Source organism: Lemur catta, chromosome 1 (genome assembly GCF_020740605.2).
Source record: "Lemur catta isolate mLemCat1 chromosome 1, mLemCat1.pri, whole genome shotgun sequence".
In the NCBI taxonomy this organism is placed as follows: domain Eukaryota; kingdom Metazoa; phylum Chordata; class Mammalia; order Primates; family Lemuridae; genus Lemur; species Lemur catta.
Window position 1 is genome coordinate 208397403 of NC_059128.1, and position 25290 is coordinate 208422692.

The 25290-nt window shown below is 39.9% G+C and overlaps 1 protein-coding gene across 1 annotated transcript in view; it reads right to left on the bottom strand.

The window, feature by feature from the left end:
* Positions 1 to 25290, bottom strand: part of MCF2L2 (MCF.2 cell line derived transforming sequence-like 2) — a 207706-nt gene that overhangs the window by 21134 nt on the left and 161282 nt on the right. The window contains exons 17-23 of the mRNA XM_045539773.1: positions 16549 to 16615; positions 15378 to 15493; positions 14172 to 14241; positions 9748 to 9840; positions 8959 to 9051; positions 5498 to 5569; positions 3336 to 3461 (exon numbers count right to left, since the gene is read on the bottom strand). Coding sequence (XP_045395729.1) covers positions 3336 to 3461; positions 5498 to 5569; positions 8959 to 9051; positions 9748 to 9840; positions 14172 to 14241; positions 15378 to 15493; positions 16549 to 16615 — 637 coding nt within the window. The remainder of the gene's footprint in view (positions 1 to 3335; positions 3462 to 5497; positions 5570 to 8958; positions 9052 to 9747; positions 9841 to 14171; positions 14242 to 15377; positions 15494 to 16548; positions 16616 to 25290) is intronic.

Here is a 25290-nt window from a genome sequence, read left to right on the forward strand (position 1 = left end):
CTCTGCAGCCAACACTATGGTAAGGTAAAAGGGAACTGAAATAGCAATAAAATACCTGGCCTAGCCCACAATGAACTTGCAATAATAATACATCCTTTACTGAATTTGTTCAGAGAAGAAAAATGTTTCATTCAACCTTCATTATTCAACTTTGGAACTTGTTCCTGGCAAGTCAGGTTTTTTTTTTTTTTTTTTTTTTCTGGAGATAGGGTCTTACTCTGTTGCCCAGGATAGAGTGCAATGATGTCATCATAGCTCACTGCCACCTCACACTCCCGACCTCAGACCTCAAGTGATCCTGCCTTGGCCTCCCAAAGTGCTAGGATTATAGGCATGAGCCATGGCCTAAGTCAGTATTTTTTTTTTTTTTTTTTTGAGACAGAGTCTCACTCTGTTGCCCAGGCTAGAGTGCCGTGGCATTAGCCTAGCTCACAGCAACCTCAAAATCCCGGGCTCAAGCAATCTTCCTGCCTTAGCCTCCTGAGTAGCTGGGACTACAGGCATTCACCACCATGCCCGGCTAACTTTTCTATATCTATTTTTAGCTGTCCATATAATTTATTTCTATTTTTAGTAGAGACGGGGTCTCGCTCTTGCTCAGGCTGGTCTTGAACTCCTGAGCTCAAAGGATCCGCCCGGCTCGGCCTCCCAGAGTGCTAGGATTACACACGTGAGCCACCGCTTCCTGGCCCTAAGTCAGTATTTAAATGCATTTCTATTATGCATTGGATTCAAATAGAGGAAAACCTTTTTCTTTTTCTTTGCAAACAGAGAGAAGTAAATTACATCCCAGTGTTCCACAAAACAAACTTGTTTAAAAATCTTTTTCAATTTCTGTGATTAAATTAAACCAAGGATTAATTGAATATGCACAAGAGGGAGAAAATCTAAGTATCAGAAGAGAGTTTTTTTCCATTTGTTTTAATTATGAATTGATCCATTCACATTCAATTTCTTTTCTTTATAAAACCAGGTTAATAATGAATTTCAAGTAGAGAAACTAAGAGGTTAAGCTCTGGATTCATCCATGTATAAGGCATGTGATTATAAACACCTGTGATAAAGTTCTACAAGACTGAGGCAAAGATCTCAGAATCATTAGATTTGAGTTAGAAGTAGTTGAGTTGTTAGTCAACTCTAATCAGAACCAAATAAAGAGTATGGCTAGTACCTTGGCTAGGGAGTGAGCCAGAAATAGTCTAAACTGACACCCACGTGATCTTAGGTTAATTATTCTTTCCATAGATCTGCTCTCAAATCAGAAAGTTGAAAATTCCAATACCTACTCCTTCACAATTCAATAGGATTATACAAAACTGTCAGGAGAAATTAGCTAATGTATTAGACATAAAAGCAAGTTAAAGCCTTAGCAGAGAAGAAACCACAGAGCATCTGTCAAAGGCACAATTCTGAAGACACAAGGGCAAAAAAGTTCCTTTGCATTCAGTGTAAAATATCTAATATTCTATAAGCTGGTTCATCTTATTTGCGCACAAGCTGGTTGGAATGAAATTAGATTGCTATTTCCTCATGTTTTAATCATTCTTTCCTCACAACTTCCTCCTCCTGTGTTATTTATTTTCAGTTTCCTGCTCTGCACAGCATTTCTAGAATATCGATTTGAATCAAGGAAATGGACATCTGACGGGGTAGCTGACACATGATTCAAGATAAAAAGAAAAGAACAAAAAGATATCCCAAATTGATTTAAAAAATTGTTCTCTTGACTTTCCTTAGCTGAAGAAGAAAAAATTATTGCTAAGGAAATGATCCCCTCCCACCCCACACCCTAACTCTGCCCTGTAGTCCATGAATACTCTCTTAAATCACACACGAGTCGTCAGCAGAGAGCACCTTGGAGTCCCCGAGGACAGTAACGGCATCCTGCCCGGGATCACAGCAAACCCAGTGGAGCTAAGTTTCCAAGATGCTGCCCAGAGAAATACCAGGAAGGGAAGTAATAAGATCACATTTTTTAGTCCGTAAGTAATTTGCATGGTTTGATTTATGACAAGGAAAGAAAAGAAAGGTCATTTCCTCTACTAAGATCTCAATAAACAATATGTTCAGAACCAGGTAAAAATGAAAAGGAAAAAAAGAGAAGGAAAGTCTCTGTTTAAAATGTAATTCTCAAAATGCTTGCACCCCGTGTGGCTGGCAGAATAATGGCTTCCCAAAGATGTCTACATCCTATTCCCCAGAATCTGAGAATACGTCAGTTTATATGGCAAAGAGGAATTAAGATTTCAGAGGAAATTAAGATTATTAATCAGCTGACTCCAAGAAGGGGAGATTATTTTGGATTATCTGGGTGGCCCCAACGTAATCACAAGGGTCTTAAAAGTGGCAGAGAAGCGCAAGAGAAGGTCAGAGTGATGTGATGTAAGAAGAACTCAACCTGCTGTTGTCGGTTTTGAAGCTGGAGGAAGAGGCCATGAACCAAGGAATGTGGGTGGCCCTTTTAAGCTGGAAAACTCAAGGAAACAGATTTGCTCCTAGAGTCTCCAAAAAGGAAGGTAGACACCTTGATCTTAGTATGAGACTGTGTTGAACTTCTGACCCCAGAACTGCAAAATAATAAATTCGTGCCATGCTAAGTAAGCCACTGAGCTTGTGGTAATTTACTATGACAGTGATGAAAAACAAATACACCTGAATCAAAATCTAGACAACTGCAAAGTGAAAAAGAGTCGAATATTAACTATGTCTCATTCCCAAAGAGATCACGCATTTATAGAGGACAATTTGCCTGGAATGCCTGGGACTAGCCTGCTTGGAATTAACACTAATGCTAGAGCTGAGACAGCCCAGCTCCCCAGTGTCAGTCTGGAAATGTACTCTCTTGGCTTTTCTTTGGATTAAGTGATGTATACTGTATAGTTGTTGGGCCTCTTCTGGGATCTGCGACATAAAATGGAGCTCAAGTCTCATATAGGACACGTTTTCAAAATACTTTTCACAGAGAAACTCTAGAGGAGGCAAGACGGAAAATCTTTCAAAGCTTTAAATATTTTCATAGTGCCATGAACTAGAAACTAAATGACTGTAGTACTTTTCGCCTGCCCATATATGTTCTGGTGCCTGTGTTTCTGGTTTGTCCAGTCTGTGGGTCAGTCCCAACATTTAGGACCCTGAGGAACATAACCCAAGATTCCTGAAAATGCTGGGGGCTGCTTGGAATCTCGTAGCACAAGTTTGCTGCCTCATTCCATGGCCTTCCTCAGAGCCACATCCCTTTACCACAGATTGTTTCTCTAACTTTGCCACAGTGTCCCCTGTGTAATACTGTCTCTGCTTTTTGTGTGAAATGTCCCAACACTTGCTATGGAACGTACCGGACATCCAGTGACTGCTGCTAGGTCTATGGCCAGCTCACAGGACTTGATCAAATCCTCTATCACTGCCAACGCTTGTTGTAGTTTGGCTGAGAATGCTGAATCCTTGGTCTTCTTTGGCCCATCCTGTGGAAAACAAATGCCATGTTGGAAATCAAAAGCATACCATCTACCAGATGGAGAAGGAAAACAGGACAGAGATAAGGAGCCGTGGTTCCAGGCAGCACTGACTCAGAAGGTGGGCACATGAATCTATCCCCCTGCTCCTAAAGAACCGTGGCTGAAGATATTTGCTGTTTAAGTAGATGATACACAGACAAACAAAATCATCTACTAAACCTTCTGTACATTGTATTTGTGATGAATGAAGCCCATAAAACCATTGACATTATATTCCTGCTATATGAGAAACATAAAGAACTCAGCTTTTTTAAAGCATGAAAAAACTGAGCCCCTTTAAATAGGCTTCTCCCCTATTTATCCCCCTACCCCCTGGGGCTTACTGAAAAATACCATCTGAGTATCATATTCCTACATTTAATGTGAAAGTCTTTTTCCTATTATACTTAAAACCATCCCAGAGGAGGACATTTGTAAACTCCTATAGAGGCAAAGGAGGGGCTGCCACGTGGAGAGGCTCTAATGATGTATGTGTAAAAGCCACAAAGGTAGCATTTGAATCTCCCCCAGCTCTGCCCTTCCTTCCTTTACGGGCCTCCAGCCCTCCTCACATCACACCACAATTAAAGATGACAAGGAGATAAGTCAACATGCTCTGAAGGAGACCAAGTTCCCATTCCTAACACAGTGACACTTAGGATGAGAGGGTGGTGATTGTTTCAGTTCAAAAGGCTTTTGTTTGGGTTTCTGTATTTTATTCCCCTGCTAACTACATGGTGTATTTATCTCTTACCTGGTAAAAACAAACAAAAAGATTCTGGTTTATTCCATGTATTTTTTTTAAACACTTCGATTTCTACAACAAAGAACAGATAGCTCTTTGCTGCTCCCCATCTAGCCCCACCTGTTTTTGTCCTCTACAGCACGATGGCAAAGGGCTGGGTATTTTCTTAATCTCTGCTGAAGCACTGCGTATGAGCACGTTTGGATCAGAGATCTGACTGACAGGGCTGATGACCAGACCATGCTGCCTCCCGTGAACAATGTGCCAGGGGTTGTTAGCTTCTCACTCATAGTAAATAAGCTTCAGTTCCTGGTGCAAGACAACAGACTCTCACCTGAGTTTATTTTAATGTCATCAATAAGGGATCAAAAGTTCTTCTATCAGGCATATTCCTCCTTACCCAACACTTAAAGCTCAATTTCCTTTTAGATACGCAGGAGTAATATCTGCTCCTACCCTTCTCCTTCACACTAACCCTTCTCTTTACAAACCAGGCAGCTAGTTTTATGGTCTGTAATGTAGGGCTCAGAAAAATCCTTGCAAACATTATTAAACTCCTCTAACTAGAGCTAAGTCCCCTTGCTTCAGGCTATGAAATCATTACCTGTGCCCTGAGCTGCTTCATCCTGTGCAGAGACAGCATGCAAACGATTGCTCCTTGAGACACATGTCTCAAGTTTTTCTTGTTAAAACCAGAACATTTTATAGGAAAGTGAAAAGAAACCCCAGCACTAAACCATAAATTTCTTCTTAACTTGGCGTGGCTACCACATCTTCCAAGAGAATCTTGGCAGTCTCTCCTAGAATTCTCCCTCTCACTCTCTTTCTCTCTCAGAGGGGAACAAGGCATACTGTATAAAAGTTAGATATGCTAAGAAGTACAAATAAGAAAATGTAAATCATACATAATCCTATCATTCAGGAAAACCATACAGATATTTTATCAGATTTATTTACTTCCAATCTTTTATGTGTGCATTTTACATATTCACTTAATTTTGAATTCCCATTAAAAATTTTTTATGTGGAAGGAAGAAAATATACTACCATTTCTCATTGGGCTGCAAATCCCTGCTTCAAAATTGCCTTTAATTTTTTGTTTTTTCCTGACTATGAATTATAAGACACATATTATTTTAGAAAACTTAGACAAAAAACATCATAAACAAGGAAAATAAAATTGCTATAAATCCTCCCATCCATAGGCAAACACCATTAACAGTTAGTTATATAAAATGTAATATTTAATATACAGTACCTTAGCCAAGCCTCCTCCTAGGTCACCTGGGTCTATCTTCAAATCTTCAGGAGACTCAAAATCTAGCAGCCCCTGCATTAACCCAAAAGCCTTATAAAAAATCAAAAAGTAGATAGCCAACAAAATCTACTTGCAAATAATTTGCAGCCAATGCCAAGCTGACTTAGAACGTACGTAAATTTGTAAGAGGAAAAGAATGAATGATATATTCAGCACAGAGTTCTTTCCACAAAGAAAGAATCATATTATATATGCTATTTTGTAGTCTGCCTTTCCCCATTCAACAACATATCAGGAACATTTTCCCATGACAATGTATTTTTCTAAAATATAGTAGAGTGTTATATAAGTGCATCTTATAGTTAAACCATAATTGAATTATAGTTTTGAATTATGTAATGTCCCCTACTATAAAATATTTAGGTTTAACATTTTTTTACTATAGTAATAATAATAATTACTTTTGTGGATTTTTCCTAAGGATAATTCCTAGAAGAGGAATTGTAAAAGCAAAAAATTTTGAGGCATATTTCCAATTTCTTTAGAGAGGAACAGTTTCCTGCCAGGCTATCTCACTGGCCCCTAGCCTAATGGCGTATTACCATTTAATCAAATATCTTTGCCAATTGAATCAACAGAGAAATCCTACCTCACTGTTGTTTTAATTTGAATTCCTCAGATAACTACAGAGGTAGAACTTTAAAAAATTTGCTATTAGTATTTATTTTTTATAAACTGCCTATGTCCTCTGTTCATCTTTTTGCTATTAATTTCTAAGAGTTCATTATTAATTAAGCATACTAACCATGTGCCACAGATTATTTTTCTCTTTTTCTTTTTTTTTCTTTAAAACACAAATCTTTATTGTTTCTATTTTATTTTATTCTTCATTTTTAGGACCTTCAATCCTGCAGATGTGCCACAAATTTTGCTAACATTTTCCCCAATGTTTCATGTGTCTTTGTTTTTAATGATGTAATCTAGCATTCCTTGCCCTTTCTCTTATACTTAGACAGGATTTCCCACACCAGGATTCCACTATCCTTTCTAAACCAGGAGGCAATGTGTCCAACATGCATGCTCCTTCAAGCCAGTTGATGTGCAGGAGATGTAGAATGAGCTCCCCCTCTCAGGGAGAGAACACTACACAGTTCTCCTCTCTACATGGGCATACCAATGGCTTGAGGTGGTTTTCAGGGACCAGCAAACTTGGATATGAAATACCATCTATGGAATATTTCATAGTGATTCTCTGTTTTGTTTCTTCAGTGAAAGGCAGCTCACAAAATTCTTCTAAGCACTTTTTTTTTTTTTGAGACAGAGTCTCGCTCTGTTGCCCGGGCTAGAGTGAGTGCCGTGGCATCAGCCTAGCTCACAGCAACCTCAAACTCCCCGGGGCTCAAGCAATCCTACTGCCTCAGACTTCTGAGTAGCTGGGACTACAGGCATGTGCCACTGTGCCCGGCTAATTTTTTCTATATATATTTTTTTAGCTGTCCAGATCATTTCTTTCTATTTTTTTAGTAGAGACGGGGTCTTGCTCTTGCTCAGGCTGGTCTGAAACTCCTGACCTCGAGCAATCCTCCTGCCTGGGCCTCCTGGAGTGCTAGGATTACAGGTGTGAGCCACCGTGCCCAGCCTTCTAAGCACTTTTAACCTTTATTATCTCATTGCATGTTCCCAAGAAGCATACCAGGATAAGTGCTATTATTATCTTAATTCTGCAGGTGAGGAATCTGAGGCTGGGGAAGGTTAAGTAACTTGCGTGAGTTCAGGCAGCCTGGAAGCGCCAGAGCCGGGATCCAGATGCAGGGTGTCTAACTCCAGAGTCTGTTTCTAAAACTACATGCTCTACAGCCTTCTGCATGCAGTATAGAACCTAGCTGCGTATAAATGCCACCTCTATGGGAAAACTCAAGCCCAGGCCGACAGAGGGAAGACCACCGTGTCTGTCCTGCTCCCTCCTCCCGGAGTCCAGAGGTGGGACCTCTAGAGTGAGCATGCTGTAAAGACGGGTTGGACAGAGGAACCTAAGTGAATCCTGTATCAAAATATGCTCACAGATGCTGCTTGCAGAGGGAAGCAGATTATTAGCCTCATTCCCATGCTGATGTGACAGTCTTAATGTGTAAGGTGACAGCTATGCATCACAGGAAGCTTCCTAGGGTCCATGCTGTGCCCAGCTCACTACATGGTACTTGCCTGCTTGGTAATGGTCTGATGGAGGAGATTCCATTACCTCATTTTACACAGGGAAAAACTAAGGCCCAAGAAGTCAAGGTCCCATAACGGGTAAACAGTAGAGCTGGTACAGTGAGGCTGAGGCTGAAACTGAAACTTCTGGTGTAAAGCTGAAAGAACTTTTTTTTTTTTTTTCTCCCAGAGACAGGGTCTGGCTTGAACTCTTGGAAGAAGGGATTCTTTCGCCTCAGCCTCCCGGTTAGCTGGGATTACAGGTTAGCACTATGGCATCTGGCCTGAAAAGTAACCTTTTCTAAGGGCAAAATGTTGGGCGATGTGCTTAACCTCTCTGAGCCTCAGTTTCTCCACAGTCCAGAGCTTTGCTGGCATGTCTGATTGTGGGGATTAAATAAGAAGTAAACAGTAGGTGTTCCCTTTTTTTTTTTTTAATAAATTAGGAGACAGTGGCCCCTGGTCAAGAGCTCCCTAAATGTCTTATATAGGTTAGTTCAAAAGACAACTTATAGGGGCGGCCCAGACCTTTCCCTCAAGCTCAAGCGTGGGAAACCAGCCTGGATAGACCCTCACGTCCTGCTTGGGGTCTGGGAAGTGCTTGCCTGCAGATGTGCTGGTGGCAATGCCTCACTGCTACGGAGAGGTAAAGATCAGAGAGAGAGAGAGAGAGAGAACCACTTAGGAGCTGAGATACAACAAAATTCATTCTGTTACACTGCTCTCAAGATAAGATCCTAAATCTAAGAATGGGGGTCAATGTTCAAAAGGAGAGAAGACTCCAGTTTTGCCATCTTCTTCCATTGTTTTAATGCACATAAAACAGTAACTTTGGGGAAAATCACACCTCTTCTCTGAAGCGCTTTGCCTAATCTGTAAAATGGAGCAGATGATATCTCACGTGTCTGCGACAGAGGCTCTGGCTGCCTTCCCCAGCCTCTCAGCTGCCAGCAGTGTGGCTGTGCCCGCTTCCTCCTGCTGTTCCCAAAGAGCTTTCCTCCCCCAAACCAGGCTGCTTAGCAATTCATGCCCTGAGCTAGATCTTGGACTAGCCGGGCTCCCAGGTCCCTTCCAACTCAATGACTCAACGGTTTTACTTCTCATTGAAGAGGGCCAATTTAGACTTGAAAGAAAGAAAAATCCCAAAGGATGGACATATCTTCTGCCTTAGAAGACCGAGTCACAACTCTATATGTGTACGGAAAACAGCACCATAGCGCAGGCGTCAGTTTTCCCAGCACGGAAAAGCACCATCTCATCGACTTTACCTTCAGCAGCATCTGATATTTTATAAGTCTCCGGCTTGGTCCTCTAAGATACTTAAAAAGAGGGAGATTGTGATCCAGTTGGCGCTGGCATACCTTTAAAAGCCAAACAGAAACAACATAAAACAAAACAAACAACACACACACACAGAACAAAAGTGGCGGTGTTTAGATACAAGAAACAAAATGGCTTTTATGGACAAGAGGGGTGGCTGTGCGGAGCAGTTCCAGAATGCTCTTGAGGTGTTCGGTCCCCCAGAAGCAGTGTGTGAAATGAGAGAAAGAGGAAAGGGGATGGCTTGGCTAATATTTTTATAGGCAACTAGGGAAGCAGGACCATTTATTCCTTTTAGAAAGCAAGTCCATCGGAAGTCAGTGGGGCATTTAAGACCTTCTGAAAAGGAGGCAGCCCGTTTTCAAGGTGGAGGGGAGCAGCGTCAAGGTCATTCTGAGCCTGGAGGGTACAGATGACTTACAGATATCTTTCCAGAGAGCCCCAAAGTGTGACATTTTTTTTTTTACTTAGTTTCATTTTTAAAACCCATCCTTGAAGAGGATGATGGTTTTCTCATCAGACTACAGCTGTTCCTCACAGGTCTGTGCCATAGAGACCAAGGGCAGCACTGAAATTTCTAATGTCATTTCAAAGTATGGGAGACTTTTAATAAACATAAGTCCCAATGCCAAATTCCCTCTGCCTAGTTCATACTTCTGATTTCTTGAAAAATGTGATGCACATAAACATTTTCTAGAGAGAACAAATTGTGGGAGATTTTATAATCTCAACATTACCCCAAAGTAGGCGCAGTCTTGACACTCTTGCCAGATTGCCCTAGCTCGGGGCAGATTCTTATGGTATTTAAAATATATTTGAAGATCTTCTTTCTAGGTGGGAAAAAATTAGAACAAATAAATCAGGTAGCATTTTTCAGTAAGTGGACAGGATATTCATTCATTCAACAAACCTGAGTATTCCAATGTGGTGTAGGAAACTGGGTTTGCATGAAAAATAGCCTTCTGTTGGGGTGATGTGTGATGGAGATGTAAACAGAGGGCTGTAAACAACCCTAAGTACAAAACACAGATTTGAACAGAGCTTTGACAGCATCTGCAGGGGCTGCTGGTAAATACATAAGTAAACTCATGAACAGGAATTGGTTCTTATCTTTGTCCTCCTTCTTCTGCTTTTTGTCCGGAACACCATCTCCCCAGAACAGTTCTGTGGTAGGTGACAAAACTGGCAGAAAAAATGCTGGGGGCTGACAGCCCCTCCGTTCTCTTTCCCCACCCTCTCCTTATCACAGTCATCACGATGCCAGTCCTACTAAGAAACAACTGAAGGACGGAATCACCCTAGAAGGGAAATGTGGCAGTTTGGGTAACAAATCCACATCTAAGCCATTTGAGCAACACTCAACGTGGCATGCTCTGCCTCTGATAGTACCTTTAACCCACTGCACAAAGCTCTGAGATAGGAAGAGTTATGCAACTCTTTAAGAGCTAGAGATCAAGAAGGATTCAAAGTGCTGTTCATTCTACATTCTCATTGTGTCAAAGACCTTGAGAGGTGGGCACACATCTGCCAATGTCCCAGATATAAAGGACACCTCAGGCCTCTGGAGTCAGCTTGCCAGCTTCACTCGCTTCATCAGAGGAGCCTGGGCCACAGCAGCTGCGCTGACAGCAGAGCCCATGTGCTCTGGTGGAGAAGCCCGTGTGGCCACCTCCTTGCAGATGTCTGTGCCCTTATCTTCCTGCTCAGGACAATTCTTCATTTCTTTTACGTTAATATAGGTTATTTTTTCCCTTGTAACTTCAATGGTGTCTATTCTACTTTCAAATACACTGCTGTAGTGAATGACTTCCATTTCTGTAGCTCTTCTCTCCTGATAGATTGTAAGTGGTCGTTTCAGCGTAGGAACTACAGCAACTCTCCTTTGCTATTTCCTCCAGGGAAAAAAAAATTACACACACATACGCACACACGAAGAAAGATGGCCCTTGAGAAATGTTCAGACTAGTTAAGGAACTAGAATAATAATTCAGAGCTTAACAATAATAGAGTATTGACCTAAATTGCTCTTCTACAGGCTAACAGTCCAAAACTCCTTGGAGAAAGGATGTACACTAACCAGCAACATACAAAAATGCTCAATTCCCCTCATCCTCCTTACAGAATAAATCAAGAGGCTATAAAACTGCTACCAAAAATTCATATTCACACAAGACATGACTGCTTATGGATTAAGATTGTGGGCTATAGTGGTGGATGGTCCAGCTGTAGTTCTTGGCTTTGTCAATTACAAACTGTATGGCATAAGGTAAGTTATTTACCCTTTCTAGACTTCAGTTTCCTCATCTGTTAAGTGAGCTCCTAACAGTAGTCAACCTCCATGATGTTTGTGAGATTAAATAAGATAATGTATAGGAACCTCTCAACAAATGCCCACTATATCAGAGTACTCAAAAAATGGTAGCTATTGTCAAAACTCTTTTTACTTTGTAGAACCTTTCTGTATGCATTATTTTACTTGTTTCCCATGACAGCTTCACATATTGGTTCCATTAAGCCCGTTGTATGAAGGAGGAAAGTGAGATTCCAAGGGTTTAAGTTATTTACTTGAGGTCATGCAGAGAACAAGTGGCTCAATTGAGATGAGAAGTCACATTTCCTGACTTCCATCCCAGTGCTTTTTTCATTTTACCATGTGAGATCTCAGAGTAATTGGAACCCAAAGTAAACTACAGATAAATATTCTACATAAAGCATGGTCTCTGGGGAAGAGCTTTCCTGGAAGATACAGGATATAAAGTCTGATAAAAACACTTGGCCAGGCTGAGTGCAGTGGCTCATGCCTGTAATCCTAGCACTTTGGGGGCCCATGGAGGGAGGATTGCTTGAGCCCAGAAGTGTGAGGCTACAGTGAGCTATGATTGGGCCACTGAACTTCAGCCTGGGCAAAGGAGTGAGACCCTGTCAAAAAAAAAAAAAAAAAAAAAAAAAACTTGGCCAGAAGAATATTTCAAAATTCATTTCCAAGATTAGAATTTTTCGAACATCATTGTGAATACCCTGTGGCCTTGGGGCTGCATGCGGCCTTCTGGATCCTTGAGTGCAGCCTTTTGACTGAATCCAGATTTTACAGAACAAATCCTTGTAATAAAGGGATTTGTTCTGTGAAGTTTGGATTTGCTCGAGGGGCCACATGTGGCCTTGAGGCCGCAGGTTCCCCACCCCATGTGTTTTTAAATTACTCTATTTGTCTCAGAGAATAACTTTATGTTTGGTAAAATAAAATAAAATAAAATAAAACAAATAAAATAATGCATACAGAAAGGTTCTACAAAGTAAAAATTTACTGCTTGTGTTTTGTCTCTAACCTCATAAATCATACAGGATTAGATTAGTGTTTATATAGTCCAGATTAATGATTTCCAAGATTCCTCCCAAGGTGGGGGAGAGGGCTGTAAAATCTTTGTAAAACTTTAGAAGAAGATGATTTTCAAGAAAAGATGTTTAGTCAGCAATTCTCTGATCATCTCCTCATAGTTGAACAATTTTTACTTGATAATATCCATTTTTCCCCACAGGAGGTTGGCCCTTTTCTCATTCAATGATTGAAATAATTATTGCCATAATGACATATGCAACCATAAGATATTTCTAAACTCTGAAACTAGATTTCACATTAGTGGCTCGATGAGTGCAAAAACGCAAAACAATACAAAGCACTAATAATAACGTTATAATAGTTCAAAAAGGAAACAAATCAGATTGAGTGCAAAATGGTTTTTAATGTACCTTGAATCTCTAGCACTTGATGAAAAGCCTAGGAGAGGTGTGATGGAAAGCCACACAGGGCCACCGAAGGGCTCTGAGTAGTGAAGACTCTCTTTCTCTATTATGTCGAATACCTTGAGACCTGGGGGTTTTGTTTGTTTGCTTTCAATTGTAAGTATTGGTCTTAGGCTTAGCCATCCTGTGTGTTGTTTAAGTTGTTTGATTTGTTGTCTTGGCTCAGCAAAGGAAAAATAAGAAAGAGAATGAGAAGGGCTAGTTGAGATAAAAGAAAAGATATAAGAAGGATTTAGAAAGCAGAGGGCCCCCGGATCACCTGCATGGCCATCCTAGAAAGTGCTCGAGGAATGATGTTGGGTAGGATGTTTCTCTGTGCCAGCTCCCACTGGCCCAAACAGCTTATTTATTTTCCACTGGCCCAAAACCGGGGCATAGAAACAGGGCCAGAGGGAAGAAGTCTGGGCCGTGGGGTAGGGAAGGCGGTTAGAGGTATGGTGTTGTAGGCAAGAAGTTCATAAATTGGGTGCTAAGCCTAAGAGAGGCCACAGATTTGAAATTTTCTAATTATCCTCTATGCTATAAAAGATAAAATAGAAGAAAAATATATTTTCTGAGATTTTCAGTTTAACATCAATATTTCTCTTTTTGAGAGCATGAATACAACTTTAGTGCGGGACTTTAAACCCACTTTATGAGTCTTGTCCTAAAACAGCTCAGTCATTCAGCAGAGGATCATCTGCTTTGGGGACCCTGGGTGGCCAGGCTTCCCTGTCATGGGCCTTTGCAGGACATCAGGCTTACAGTTGCTCCCACAAATCAGTGGAAGCTCAGACGGGACTCATTCTCACCCTGGGTGAAGTGAGGTCAAGTTGGGAGGCCAACTCCTGTTTTCCATCCAAAAGGCAGATTTTATAAGATCTACTGTCTTAGCAAATTTCAAATATACAGTACAGTATTATTAACTATAGTCACCATGCTGTGCATTGTGTCTCCAGAACTTATTTATCTTATACCTGCAAGTTTGTCCCCTTTGATCACCATCTCCCCATTTCTCCTAGCCTTCTACTCTCTGCTTCTATGAGTTCAACTTTTTTAGTTTACACCACACACACACACACACACACACAGTAGTAAACGTGTTAATTAATTTGATTGTAGTAATCATTTCATAATGTATATGTATATCAAACCATCATGTTGTACACTTTGTTTTTTTGTTTTGTTTTGTTTTGTTTTTGTACACTTTGAATATATACAATTTTTATTTGTTAATTATACTTCAATAAAGCTGAGGGAGGGAAGCAGATATAAGTTTTTAGATCACTCATGTTGCCATTTGCCCTTGCCACTTACACAGAAAATTAAGGGCTGACTTTAATCACATGGTTATTTTGAGTTATTGGGAGCATAGACTCACTCTCTTGAGAAAGCAATGTGCCAGAAGTTCAGGGTTTTCAGCACACTTTTCCAAATCTTTTAGAAAAGTCCTGGGGAAATAAAAGTACACAGGTAATAATGTTTTGATTTTTACACGTATAGGGTTAAAAATTTTTTTAAAGTAAAATCACATCAGGTTTTAAGAAGTGCCTAGAAAAATGTTGTTCTCTAGGCTTTATTGCTCTTATCTTCTATGCACTAATTTGAAAGAAAAAGATGTATTCTCAGCTATTATTGTGATTACCCTGAAACCACTGGCAGCTGTTCTGGTAATTCTAAGCACTGCCCACAGCCACACAGGACACAATGATGGTCCCCACTACACAATAATATGTATCATGAATGCTACTGCTGCTGCTATGACTAATGTCACTGAGAGCTTACTATAAGCCAGGCTAAGTGCCTCACAGCTAATATCTCATTTAATCCTCGATCAAACCCTCCAAGATAGGGTTTAATAAATATGAAACCTGAGGCTCAAAGAAGTTGAATAACTTCTCTAGGGAAAGTAGCAGAAAGGGGTTTTCCTTTCAGTTCTCTGTCTGGACAAGGGATGGGGTTAGGAAACAACTGTGGTTCAATTCACCAAACACTCTTTACCCCTTCATGAATTAGGTGTGATCTTGGGGTCATCGTAGTGAGTAAAGTGAGTCAACAAGCTACCATCTCCACATGTGTAAAATGAAAGGGTTGGAAGATGATTTCCAAAGTCCTTTTCCCTACAATTTTCTAGAACTCAACATCCAAGCAGCCCTGGGGTAAAAGTACGACTTGTTTGACCAGTTAGCATTTTCTAACACCCTAGTTCCCAGCATCATCCTATGCTAATGCTGTGTGGACATGTGTCTTGGTCATTGTTGCATTCCCAATGCTGAGTACAGTGCCTGGCACAGAACAGGTGCTCAATAGATGCTGACACATGGATAAACAAACAAGCAAAGGAACACTCAACATGCATACCTGACACCAAGTGCATGTCTCTGATGTCTTTTCCCCTCTTCCTCAGGGAGCCAGTGGAGCTTCTCCCATCCTTCTTACCCCATCCCACCCCAACCCAACCCACTGACTCCAAACCACTTGCTTAAGCCTGCAAACATTTAAGGTCCTTCATTTCCAAATTCCATCTGTCTGATTGCCACCCTTCTCTTATTTCCCATTTTTCCTGATAATGTGAATTATTATATACCTGTTGTGAAATTCATAAATTTCTCTAATATTCCCAAAGAGAAAGTCTTTGTTATTCTGAAGAACATCTGGAATTAGATGCTTCAGCCAAATAAAATCCATTGGAGTGATATATCCCTGCAGAAGCAGAAACAAGGTAGGTTTTACAGGTAAGAACATATAAGAGATAATCTGAATTAGCTACTCCAGAAATCAAAACTTCAGCAAAATAATTGGGGAATATAGCACACATGTTTCCTGAAAGCTATTCTGTCAAATACTTTCTTTTGATATCATTTTCCTTATATGTCCATCTTTAGGAGATGGCTTAATGGAAATGGTAATAAAATGTAATTTTATAGGAAGAACAAATACATTTTTTAAATGTTTATAAGTTATACAAGTCCAATGTGAAAGAAAGAAAAAATACTTACCCATGATTTTCTGACCTGATGCAATGACTATTATGTTTTATTATATTTCTTTCATGACTTTTAAAAACTCATTGTACATGGTTATAATCACAATATATAATATAATTTTGATTGCTTTTTCATGTGTTTTAGATTCAGCTTGTAAGTTCTACATATATATTATTTTAAATTTAATCTTATATCAGGAGCATTTTTCAATGTTGCTACATATTATATAAAATAATTATCTTTTAACAGCTGAATAATATTTATTTAGCATATATATCATACTTTATTAAATGCTACCTTTTTATTGGACATATGGGTTGCTTCTGATATTTTATTGTAAAATGCTATAATAAATAATTTTGTACATATACTTTTTTCCTGAAAATTACTCCTTTAGGAAAAGAAGGAAAATATGTATATTCACTCTTAAGAAAAAAGGCTCCTTTAAAATATGAGAAATAATCTTCCTCTTTTAAAGTATCAAAACCTCTTACATTATAATATTCTTTGTTGGCAAGCATATGGTGAACCTAGTTGGGCATTGCTGGAATCAGCATGAATTAGCGTAATTCTTTGGAAGCTATTTGGCTACACAAATCAAGAGCCATAAGAGTGTTCTTATTCCTACTGGAGAGACACTTGTGATGTTATAAGATCTGAAACTTTGGTGGGAATTCTAGAGAAATATGGCAACTATTTTGAGTCTCTTCGTGTCACAAAACTTCTCCAGTTTGAATCTATGCTTGAGACCCACTCCCCACATCTACTTACATCAATTATGCTTTTAATTTCTTTTATATAAATCTCTTCAGTCTCAAGCAAGTCACGTATAATGCGCCTGAATCGCAGCAGCAGGTGGGAGGTTGAAAGAGAGAGAGAGACAGAGGGAGGGAAGAATGCTCTTTTAGAATTCTTTTAAAATAATGCTCATCAATACAGTTCTCCTTAGTGGCTCAGCTACTTAGGTTCTGGTCAGTTCATTCTGTTCTATTGAACACACAAGGCCAGCATCTCACAAAAGCACACTCTGGTCACACTGGTATCAAGAAGAAACAACAAGATTAGAGGACCCAAAATCCGTTAGTGAATGACCTGTCCTCTGGGCTGGCCATATAGTGTGGGGGCCACGAGGGCAGACATTGGGGTTGAAAATACCAGGTTTGGGTCCTTGGTCAAGGAAGGTCTGCCTGACCCCTACCTACGTTGTACATGTGGTTTCCTATATTTTCTCTCCAGTTTTCTGCTGTTGCATTACTCACATCAAGATCTTTGACCCACATGGATGTATTTTGCTGTATGTGGGGTTAGATGTGTGCTAGATTCTTCCTCTGGCATTGGATGTTTCACTATGATTTCCTAAGCCAAAAGATATGAACTTTGTCCACTTTTCTCAAGGATGGCAGGTGGAGGATGTGGTGGGCAGGACTCTAAGATGGTCCCCAAGATTCCTGGCCCCTGGTATATATGCACCTCCTCCAGGTTAGTCAATCAAACACCAATTTAGGTGCTGCTATGAAGGGATTTTTGCTGTTCAGTGGACATTAAGATAGGTAATCTAGTTGGGCCTGTCCTAATCATATGAACTGAGATCTGGATCTAGAGGTCAGAGAGATTCAAAGCACAAGAAGGATTCAACACAAGGAGATCCCCTTTTGCTGACTTTTGAGATGGAAGGGGCCATGTGGCAAGGAATGTGGGCAGCCTCTAGGAGTGGAGAGTGGCCCCCCACTGACAGGCAGTGAGGAAGCATGGAACTCAGTCCCACTAAGGAATTGACTCCTTCTACAACCACATGAACTGAAAAGAGGATCCGGAGCTCCACATGAGAATATGGCCAGCCAACATCTTGATTTTAGCTTTGTGAGACTTTGAGCAGAAAACCTAGTCCTGCTGTGCCCGGGCTCCTGTCCCAGGGACACTGTGAGCTAATCTGTTAAATCTATAGTTTTTATACAGCAATAGAAAAACAACAGAAAGAGTGAGGCCAGTCCCCATACCTATCCAAGATGAATTGTTTTCTTTCTTTCCTTAGCCTATACGGCCACATATATGCTTTCTTTTAGAGCTCCAAGTAGGTAAGTGTTTATACAAGTGTTCATGTGTAGAATATATACATATATGGTTTCTTGTGAACTGTTGGTGGATTATCTATTAAATGACAGCCTTTCTCAGAAAAGCATTTCTTTTCTTCTCACAAAAATGGATATGGCAAGGGACAAAAAAATCCAACAGAAAAAAAAGCAGGGGGGAAGGATACAAAATAGGAAATTCATGCAAATATATGTGACTATTATGAAAAAAATGCTCAATACATACATTCAAGAAAGGCATATTGAAAAGGAATAACACTTTTTATCGACTAGAATGGCAAAATTTCAAACCTCAAAGAAAGACTGATCGGTGAGGATGAGGAAACACCCTCTGACAATATTGGTAGAAATGTCAATTTGTGCAAGCTCTTTGGAAGGTAATTTGGAAATATCTCATCAAAATTTAAAACACATGCTCCTTGACTCAGTAATTTCACTTTTAGGAATGTTCATTGTTTGTAATTGGAACAACAGACCAAGATCTGTAACAACAATCAGATATAAGCTGGAAATTTCTTAAGTGCTCATCAAAAAATTATGGCACATACATATAATGAAATGTCATGCAGTTGTTAAAAAGAATAAGGCTGATTGAAACATGCTGATATGACAGAGCCCAGGTCTTTTAAGTGAAAAAAAAAAAAAAAGCAAGATATAGAACAATAGGCAAACTCTGACTATTTGTATACAAATAAGTGTGTATGTATAAATATATGTAAAATTGTACATGCTTAGAAAATTTATGCAAACAAACTTAAGGCATTGTTAACAGTGATTGCTTTTGGACAGTGATACTACAGGCTAAAATATGGGGAAGTATAATTTCTACATTTTAGTCCATACCTTCTACAATGTTTTATTTTTTTAAAAAATGAAACATTTACTGCTTTTATAATTAAAAAATGGTTTACATGACATTTTAAAATGTTACTGGAGGTAACAATATGTAAACTCCATTTGAGAGATATAAATAGATCATACAATTTACATATTTTATAGCTCAACAATTACTTAAAATGACCATTTTTGTATAAATGCATATTAATAAGACAAAACTGATAAAGACTGATAAAGGAGATGCACTGACAATTTCTAGGAGTGTAAAGACTACCAAAAAGTTACTTTAAGATCATATTCAACTAAGAGAGTCACTGAGAAAGAGGTTCCTGTGGTTTTTAGAAATCATCCTACAATGACCACAGTTGCTCTGTCAGAAGGAAATACAAGCCTCCACACCAATATGTTACTATGAGCCTTGACATCAAGCAGGACCACAGCAACAGTTTGGCATTCATAGAAAACCCGCGTACAATCGGCCTCTTATGCACTCATGAAGCATTGGTCTTAAGCAACTTGGCAAATCAGCCTAAGAATGTATTGATGATTAAATGAAGTCAGAAGGCAGAAAGAACTAGAATGTGGGCAGAAATAAATCTTATTATTCAACAATTATGTAGGAACTTAAGAGACTCTTTGGAGCTTTCAGGAATCTGACACTGGAAAATATTCACAACTCAGAAGGAAAAAAAATCCCTTATCAGGTCATATCCAGCTTATAGTTTGGAAAATACCCTAGAGATCTCATCCAACTGCTTCATTTTACCTGTGGGAGTGTAACACATAAAACTCCAAAGATAGGAATTCCTCTGAACACTGGCCGCACATCTCAGTTCAGATTAACATGTAAGTTAAAAATAGCTCTTACACCTAAGCCATTCTTTCTCTCTTCTCCTGTATTCCCTTCAAATAACTTTATAAAATAGGAGAGAATTTATGACTCTTATGCCTGCCTTAGTATTATTCCAAAGCATGTTCATAAAAGAAAGACTCTTAAGGATTTACCATCTAAACTCATCAAGTATAAATAATGCAGATGAACACCAGAAAACATTGGAAATACTCAGGTAATTTAAAAACCTTTAAGCACCTACAGCAATTTATGTCCTAATGGATATCCATCAAGAGGTGGAGGACTGTAATTAGCACACCAAATGGAGTTTATGATGCTAGAGCAGCCTGCACTAATGTACTATGCACTAGCATACATCCTGGCCCTTTGTTTTATATTTCAAAATATACCCCCCCTTAAGTCTTAAGGGGGAAATAGAGGCATAATGTGATTGATTGATTGATTGATTTTTGAGACAGAGTCTCACTCTGCTGCCCAGGCCAGAATGCAGTGGCACAATCACAGCTCACTGAAGCTTCCAACTCCTGGGCACAAGTGATTCTCCTGCCTTAGCCTCCCAAAGTGCTCAGATTACAGGCGTGAGCCACTGCACCCTGCTCCATTTAAAGGAATGTTTCTTCTCTGAAGCCATAATTCACCATAGCATGGAAACAGAGCTTTGGCTATCTGGTTCCATTCTATATGGCACCTTATACTTGTTTCAGATGATGCCATAACCAAGGGGCAAGAATGGAAAGAATGTCTTTAAAAAAATGAATGTAACTCTGTTTGGTAAGCAAGATCATTAAAATAGATACATGTTAGGATTTCCTGGTGAATGTCTGTGCTCCCTAATCTGCCCCCTCCTTTAAACTGTTGCCACTACCCACCCCCTCCGCCGCTTCTCAGCTCTCCAATATTGGGAGAGTGCTCTTTGAGGAACCAGCCCATCGGAAGTCTATTTTTGCTCTTATTGTCAACACAATTTGCCATCAAGAGTTTTCATTTACTTCTGCTATCCTAACACATCACACATTTCAGAAAGTATCATAGATTTTCACTCTTTAATAACCTGAACTCACTCTCTTGTCTCATGCTGTTGACTCTCCCACATCTGTATTCCACCCAGACCTTCAGTCATGCTTGGGCCCGTGTTGCCAAGGGCCTACATGGTCTTCACTTTGATGCCTCCCAGACACCTCAATCACATCAAGTTGAAGCAGAGTTCGTTAGATGGAAATAGCATGTGTGTCGGTGGAACTACGTTTTTTTTTAGGGTCCCTAAAACACAGTTGTTTCAAATCACCCCCTATATTCAGTCTGTCACCAAGGCTTCTCATTTCATCCCTTAGCATCCCTCCTGGGGTGACTGCTGACTCTCTACTTCTGGTGCCACCACCACAGAGCGAGCTCTCCGTTCCTCTCACCTTGAACACTTTGGTGCATTCCTAGCAGCTCACCCTTGACTCTGGGATCTTTCTTCCACCAATCTATTTTGTAGACCACCAGGCTATGCCCTTTCCAAAGCTCCATTTCCATCATGTCATCCTTCTGCTTCTTCACGAACATGCCCACAAATGCCAAAGTTTCTTCCTGGAGTTTGAGACTCCCCATTCATGTGAAAAGAACCTTTTTAAGGAGCTTGCTGTAAAGGTAAATTTACACATTCAGAATCTGTAATCTTCACAAGCACCCTGGAAGATTCTAAGGCAGATGGTCTCCTATTCAACTAAGTGGCACTGATATGACCCATTGCTTTTAGTTACACTCCCCCACCCTTTAGTTGGGAGAGGGTCATGACCATTTTCCACCTCCTTTCAAATTCTAATCATCCTTAAGAACTCTAACAGCTTCAGATGAAATCAGTACCACAATCTTGTCCTTGTTTCCCACACCAAAACCACGACATTTATTTACCAGACACTTATTGACTCCCTACTACAAACCAGGCTCCACGATAGGCACTTGGGATAGAGAAATGTACCATAATGCCGACCTTCGTAATTTCATAGTCTAATGGAAGAGGTAAGAAAATCAATGACTCCAACGAGTGTGCTAAGGTAACAGGGTAATCAGGGAAAGCAGGTGCAGAAAAGCAGCACCTAATTAAGCCAGGGGTTGGGGGAGACACTGCCGATTCTGAGCTGGGTGAAGTTTAAGAGGGATTTTAAAAAAATTAAAAATAAAAAGTTTTTTTAAAAAAAGTAAGGGGAAAAATGAGGAGGATGTGTATCCCAGGGTGAGAGGAATAGCGTGGAGGAAGGAGCAGAGGCGAGAGGATAAGCTGTACTGCATACTATAATTATTTGGTGGGGCTAGCCCAACCTTTTAGTAGGTTCATAACAAGCTCGAAGCAGATATAACCTTAAAAATAATCCAGTTTATGCCTTCATTTTGCAGATGAAAAAAACCAAAAAAAAACACCCAAAAAAATCAGAGGCCCAGAGCCGTGAAGTAACTTGCCAAGGCCTGCAACTGTGGCAAAGCAAGTATCCTTCCTGCCACGTTGCCTTTTTGCTCTTGGCCTATGTTTGGGGTGCATCTGAAGAAATGTTTGCTGATTATTAGATAAAACACAAATTAAAATGAAACTAGTATGGTGTTATAAAAACTCTGGGTTTCAGGAAACTAGGGTTCCAATTCTATTTCTACTTCTAGCATACAGGGTAAGTCACCTCCTTTCTCGGGGTCTCAGTTTCTTTTTGTGTCCAGAGGCTGGGTTAGATCATCTTGGCTTTCCCACCTGGTTCTCATAGATCATTCTATAAATGTTATCATTTCTAATAAAATGTATGATGTAATCTTTGGTCTAATGGCTTTTGTTTTTCATTTCTCATAAGAAATGAAACAAAGGTAGCATGATTCTCTATTCATTTGCAACCCCGATTGCAATGAATAATGAGTAACTGGAGTGCTGAGCAGGGACAGCGAGGAGAAGGCGTGGACATGGGCTGGAGGGTCCTGGAGAAGTGAGGTCTGACCTGCCCTCTGTGAGAGGTGCGGGTCTTGGCCAGGAAGACGGAACCGTCAGCAGGGGCTGGAGTCCCAGCCACACATGGAAACTTGCAGGATCCAGGTTGCCAGCGCAGGGTTTGGATTGGGGCGTGAGAGGCAGTGGCTGCCCACTGAGGAGATGGTTGTCACTCCAGGCTACGAGTGTGCCATCCAGTGGGGAACCTGTAGCGTTGGGGCCACATGTGGCCTTCCGGATGCTTGAGTTCGGCCTTTTGACTGAATCCAGTTTGGATTTGGTGGAGGGTCTGCACTTGGGGATCTGGAGGGCCACATGTGGCCCCGACCCTGCAGGTTCCCTACCCCTTGGATTGGGCGGTGGCAAGTGGGCAGACAATTGTCCAGGAACCTGTTTCATTAAACACAGAATAAGGTCCTGAGGGCTCAGACTTAGGGAAACATGTCTTAGTTTTACCTCCTTGTTCTGTTTTGATTATGTGTTCCCAATTACACAATAAATTCCCAGAATTATAAATTGTAACAACATAAAGGACTATAGGCCCATACAATGATCATGTTGAAACCAATGTTTCGTTTAAGCATTAATAAAAGATCTGATGAATATGAACACTTCCCTGGTTTCTAGGAAACTGAGAGAGTTTTACTTAGTTTCTGATCTGCCTTCTGTTTCTTCCTCTCTCCTTTTTTTTTTTATCAGTTTCTGTATTTTGTCTGATATTAATTGGTTTTGGTTTCACTACCCTGATGTGTTTAGAACAAACTATCTCAATTCTTTTTGGACGAATATGGGACATAAATTATTAATAAAGTTTATCTGCATGGATGCTCTTTAATATCATATAATAAATAGTAACAAAATAATTTCATGCATATAGCACTTTTTAAAAGAGGGATTGATTATAAACATAATCCCATTAATCCTAATTCAAGTTAACAATCCTTACATTTGTATAGCATTTTAGGGATTATAAAGTTTTAAAAATTTGTGGTAAAATATACATAATGTAAAATTTACCATTTAAGCCATTTTTTACGTGTACAGTTTAGTGGTATTAAGTACGTTCACAATGCCGTGCAACCATCGCTGCTACTGATTTCTAGACTTTTTCATCATTCCAAATTGAAACTCTGTACCCACTAAACATGACCTCCCCATTCTTCACCCCCCTCAACCCCTGGCAACCTCTGTTCTACTTTTTGTCTCTATGAATTTTCCTATTCCACTCCTACAAGTGGAATCATACGATATTTGTTCTTTAGTGTCCAGTTGATTTCACATAGCATAATGTTTTCAAGGTTCATCCATGTGGTAGCATGTATCAGAATTTGGGTCCTTTTTAGGTCTATATGTCTTCCATTGTATGTATATGCTACATTTTGTTTATCCATTATCTGTTAGTGGATACTTGGGTTGTTTCTACCTTTTCACTATTGTGAATAATGCTGCTATGAAAATTGATGTGCTAGTATCTGTTTGAGTTCCTGCTTTCAATTTTGGATATATAACTAGAAGTGGAATTGCTGGATCACAGAGTAATTCTATTTTTAGAATTCTGAGAAACTGCCATACTGCCTTCCACAGCAGTTGCACCATTTTATATTGCCAACAACAGTGCACAAGGTTTCCATTTCTCTACATTCTCATCAACACCTATTATTTTTCTTTTTTAAAAAAACATAATAGCTAACCTAATTGGTGTGAAATAAGGTTGATGCTTTTAAAAAATGTGTATATTATATTACTTGATCCATTAAATCTCTACAAAGAGCTCCTTCAGGGCAGATATCCTGTCTTATTCATGCTTGGTCCCAGTGCCTTGCAAACAGCTAAATTCTCAATAAATGTTAATTGAATGGATGATTGATAGATTTATGGAATAGACACTAATTCTGTGAGCCAGAATAGGTACTAATTGTTATTCTCCTTTCACTGAGGAGGAAATTGGGACTCAGAGCATTCAGTGAGTAGGCTGAGGTCTAACTGCTGGCTAGGCACTGCCAGCAAAAGGTCAGTCAAGTCCAGGCCTTTAGCCCTAAACCAGTGACAGGACAGTGACTGTGCCAAGCATGAATGTCAATCCACTGAAACAGTACCCACTTTCCTGATTCTGCAGCACAGTTTCATTAACGACAGGGCCTGTAGAGTAAGAACACAGGTAAGCTAGTTAGAGAAAAAGGGCTAGCTCAGACCACCATCCATTTAAGCCTAGGATTGAAACAATTTGGCTCAAATCTCCAAGCTATGGTGCACAGACACATCTGCAACCAAATATAAGAAGGCACTGTGTGAGAGAATTCTGGTACACCAAGGAGATTCCTGGAATACTGCTGAGAGGAAAGCCATTATTACTGCAATTCGCAAGAAAGGGTAGTACTGGTAATAACCCCAACAGGAGCATCCAAGTAACTCAATAATCTTCAGTAAAGGAAAGAAATTGTGAAACAGTTACAGTTGGTCCTCTGTAGCCACAGTTTCCACATCCACAGATTCAACCAACCACAGATTGAAAATATTCAACAATAAAAATAACAGTACCACAATAAAAAGCATACAAATGTCAAAAGCAATACTATTTACATAGAATTTACATTGTATTAGGTATTGTAAGTAATCTAGAGATGATTTAAAGTATAAGGAAGGGTATGTGCAAGTTTTATGCAAATACTGCGCCATTTTACATAAAGGACTTGAGCTTCCACGGATTTTGGTATCTATAGGGGATCCTGGAACCAATCCTCCATGGATACCAAGGGATGACTGTACTAAGCTTCTACCTCATG